At 31.0% G+C, this 3,877-nt stretch overlaps 1 protein-coding gene across 1 annotated transcript; it reads right to left on the bottom strand.

The window, feature by feature from the left end:
• Positions 1-951: 951 nt before the first annotated feature.
• Positions 952-3,371, bottom strand: LOC121732638. The gene is made up of 2 exons (XM_042122589.1): positions 3,308-3,371; positions 952-3,222 (listed from the first exon to the last, which is right to left on the bottom strand). The coding sequence occupies exon 2, from the start codon at positions 3,121-3,123 to the stop codon at positions 2,002-2,004; it is 1,122 nt and encodes a 373-aa protein (XP_041978523.1). The 5' UTR covers positions 3,124-3,222; positions 3,308-3,371; the 3' UTR covers positions 952-2,001.
• Between the last annotated feature and the right edge of the window lie 506 nt (positions 3,372-3,877).

Raw genomic sequence — 3,877 nt, 5'->3', positions numbered from 1 at the left:
TTTTCTTGTTATTCCATTTATAATATATACCATTTTCTATAATATGACTATTCTTATTCTTTATATTTGGATTTTTATTCTGATCCTCCAATATCTCCTCAATCCTGACAATATTTACTGTTTTCAATTTATCTTCTTCGTTTTCATGACTTTCATACACAGGATTTCTGCTTAAGCAGTCTGCTTCTTTATTGTTTCTACCTGGGTTGTATTTTATTACAAAGTTGTATTGTGATAGGTAATGAGTCATATCTCCTAGTTCATCATCTGTTCTGTTTTTTATGTTTAAATTTTCAAGCGGCTTGTGGTCCGTATAAATTGTAAATGAGTTACCTAATAGCCAGTGTTGCCAAAACTTTAAACTTTCTTTAATTGCTAAGCATTCTAAAAATATAGCCTTCTTCTTTTTCTGTGATTCATTTAACTTCTTGGAAAAGTATGCAACTGGTTTGATTTCTCCACATTTTTGTGTCTGTTTCAATATTGCACCAATACCTTTTATGCTTGCATCAGTGTATATAAAGGTTGGCGCCTCTCGGTCAAAAATTGCTAGAATTGGGGCAGAGCATAAATTACTTTTAATTATTTGAAAAGCTTGTTCACAATCAGCAGACCAATCGAATTTGATATTTTTTCTCAGTAAATTATGTATTGGGTCAAGAGTTATTGCAGCATTAGGTATATATTTATTATAAAAATTTACTTTACCAAGAAACTGTCTTATTTGTTTCTTGTTTTGTGGTGTTGCAAATTCTGCTATAGATCGAAGGTTATCTTTTAAAGGTGTAATTGTATTACCTTTTATTATATGTCCCAAGAATCTCACAGACTGTGCCGCAAATTTACATTTTGTTAATTTCAAACGGAATCCCTCTTCCGCAATTGCATCCAGCAGTCTCGACAAATAGTCCATATGTTCATTAAAAGTTCTGGAAAATACCATAATATCATCAATGAAATTCATTACAAATTTTGACAGGTCATGTTTTCTTATTACATTAGACAAAATCCTTTGGAAAATTGCCGGAGAAGTTTTTAGTCCAAACGGAAGGCAAGTCCATTGATAATGACCTTCTTGTGTTACGAAGCCTGTCTTTTCTCTGTCGCTGATCCTCAAGGGTATAGACCAGAAAGCAGAATTAATGTCAAGAGTAGTAAAATACTTACAGTTTATGGTTTTTACCATCAAATCTTCAATTAAGGGAAACGGCTGTGGCTGTGGGGTAATAATCTTATTAAGTTCCCGAAAGTCGATACATAATCTTGACTTTTTCCCTTCATCCCGTTTGAACGCCAATGTCACCGGTGCTGCGAATGGACTATAAGATTCTTCAATCAGTTCATTCTTTAGCAATTGTCCAATTTGCTTCTCGATTTCTTCTTTATCATCCAAAGAGCATCTATATGGTCTTTTTGAGCAATATTTCTCTACTTGTAGGTCTATAAATGCTTCATAGTTTTTCACTTGGCCTACATCATATTTATCTTTGGCAAATATGTGTTTATAATTGTTTAATAATGCACTAATTTTCATTCTTTGATCATGTTCTAAATAAGTGGTATCAATATCAAATTTATTCACATCAATACCCTCATTAAAGTTTATTTCATATTTTTTTTCTCCAATGGGACTGAAATATTTATCTATTGGGTAGGCATCTTTCTGAAGTTGGATGTTTAAATTCCCATCATGGGTCAATCCAAACCGCTTTATTGTGTCCAGACCCAAAAGTAAATCATGAGTGAAGTTTTTATCATTGCAAATAAATGCATTTATTTCTTTTTCAATATTCAGTATTTTTCCACTTAATTTTATTAAACCTGTAGTTTTTCCCCCACCACCAATTGTGTTGAATTTATTTTCAAAGTAATTTTTCTGTGGATCTGTTACTTTTATTAATTTGGAATTTATTAAGGTAATATTTGAGCCAGGGTCATAAATACCTGTGCATTTAAATTTACTATTCAGCACAACATCAACTGTTATAAGTGGGGGAATATCTAGTTTTTTGTATCTTGATACTGCTCAACCTCCAACATAAAGTTTTTGGAATGTTTTACACTATCATTGATATTCTTATTTTCGTTCTTAAACCAGCACAAATCTTCAGAATGAAATCTGTTTTTTTTACCCATCTTGTAACAGATTTGACACTGTGTTTTCTTTTTATATTCCACTTCTAATTTAGTCACGCCTTTCCTCTCAGTAAAGTGTTTTTGGATATTTTTATTCTGATTTTCATACTTCCGCAGGGCACTAAACAGAAGAGTTGGGTCTGTCACCTCTTGTCTATCTAGTTTACATGTAATATAAGTCGGCAATCCGGCAACTATGAGGTCAGTGAGAGTTCTGGTATCTATATCACTATTATACTCTAGTAACAATCTTTGCTTTTTCAATGCATATTCTAGCAGAGGACCATTCAAGTGTTTGAAGTTCAGCGCATACATTACAGAAGACCAATTTTTATCTGCAAATGTATTTAAAAAACTCACTTGCCATATTTTCCATGACGAGTTCAAGCTGTGTTTAATTAACATAGACTCATACCAGTCACATTCTGAGTCATTCAGAAATAATTTTAAAGCACTGATTTTCTCTGTATCACCATTTAAATCATATCTTGTACATTCACTTTCAAAACTTTGCAGCCACTGTTTGGCATTAGCTATCTTGTTATCAAACTTCTTTAAAACAAATTTTTCATTTAATTTGCTTAAATTGCTGTGATGTTCTTTGTTCACATAGGAATTACCATTTAATTTCTCTAAAATTTCCATTAATTTTCCATCTGTAATAGATTGGCTCGTAACTTGCGTCATTTCTTGTAATAAATAATCATTAAATACCATATTTCCGGCATCATCTACATAAAGAGCTAAAATATCACTTGGCATAGATATCCAGACCCTTCTATTGTGACCTCTTTTCTGTAATGTTTTTTTTATTCTCAAAAATTCTGGTAACTTTACCAATTGACTATGGTGTTTTGCTGCTTGGAAGCATGTCGGCATGAGATATGTTGTTCCATCCTCTTTTGTTATTGATCTTATAACTATGATGTTATTCTTCGGATCTTCATCTGCTGCCAGCTCAACTTCAAATTGAAATCTTGCCATCATCTACTGACTACTATTCAACGATCAAACTCTGACAATTGTCGATTTGTAATATGTTAGATGATGTAGGACTCGGAAGTAATAAAGCCAGTTTTGATTTATCTATAAAAGAAATATTTAATGTTATAACCTATAACAAAAAGTAAAACATACAGTAAAATAATACTCAACATGTGCATTGACTAACCTATAAAAGAAAAATCGACAATCAAGTGTTTGTTACTTCCTCTAGAATGTATCCTTGTGTGCGTTACAATATTTATTAAATTTATTTATTAATGCACGTAATCACTATGATTATACAATATTTTTAGAGAATGGACATAAAATATATTATGACTTCACGAGCAGGCTCCGTTCTTCAGCGTCCTGTCATTGTCATTTTTCGACCAACGTGAAATGTCATGCTTATAAGGCCAGATACACATAATTGAACATTAGGTTAGGTACACAATATAGTGTACAAACCTTACATATATATATATATATATATATATATATATATATATATATATATATATATATATATATATATATATATATATATATATATATATATATATATATATATATATATATATATATATATATATATATATATATGTATATATATATATAATTTTTTTTCCGTCAATTTTTTTAAATTGACGGAAAAATTATATTACGTACCGCTGTCACCGCCTTGTAGTGTTTTGAGATATGTTGTCGCAACCAAGGCACAATAGACAACTATTCCATTCAGACGATGCAACGTACT

Source organism: Aricia agestis, chromosome 12, assembly GCF_905147365.1.
Source record: "Aricia agestis chromosome 12, ilAriAges1.1, whole genome shotgun sequence".
Lineage (NCBI taxonomy): Eukaryota > Metazoa > Arthropoda > Insecta > Lepidoptera > Lycaenidae > Aricia > Aricia agestis.
Note: the sequence above shows the minus strand (reverse complement) of the source record. Positions and strands in the feature narration are given on the sequence as shown.

Excerpts from the sequence above, each read along its gene's own strand:
- LOC121732638 (XM_042122589.1), bottom strand. The coding sequence starts at position 3,123 with ATGATGGCAAGATTTCAATTTGAAGTTGAGCTGGCAGCAGATGAAGAT.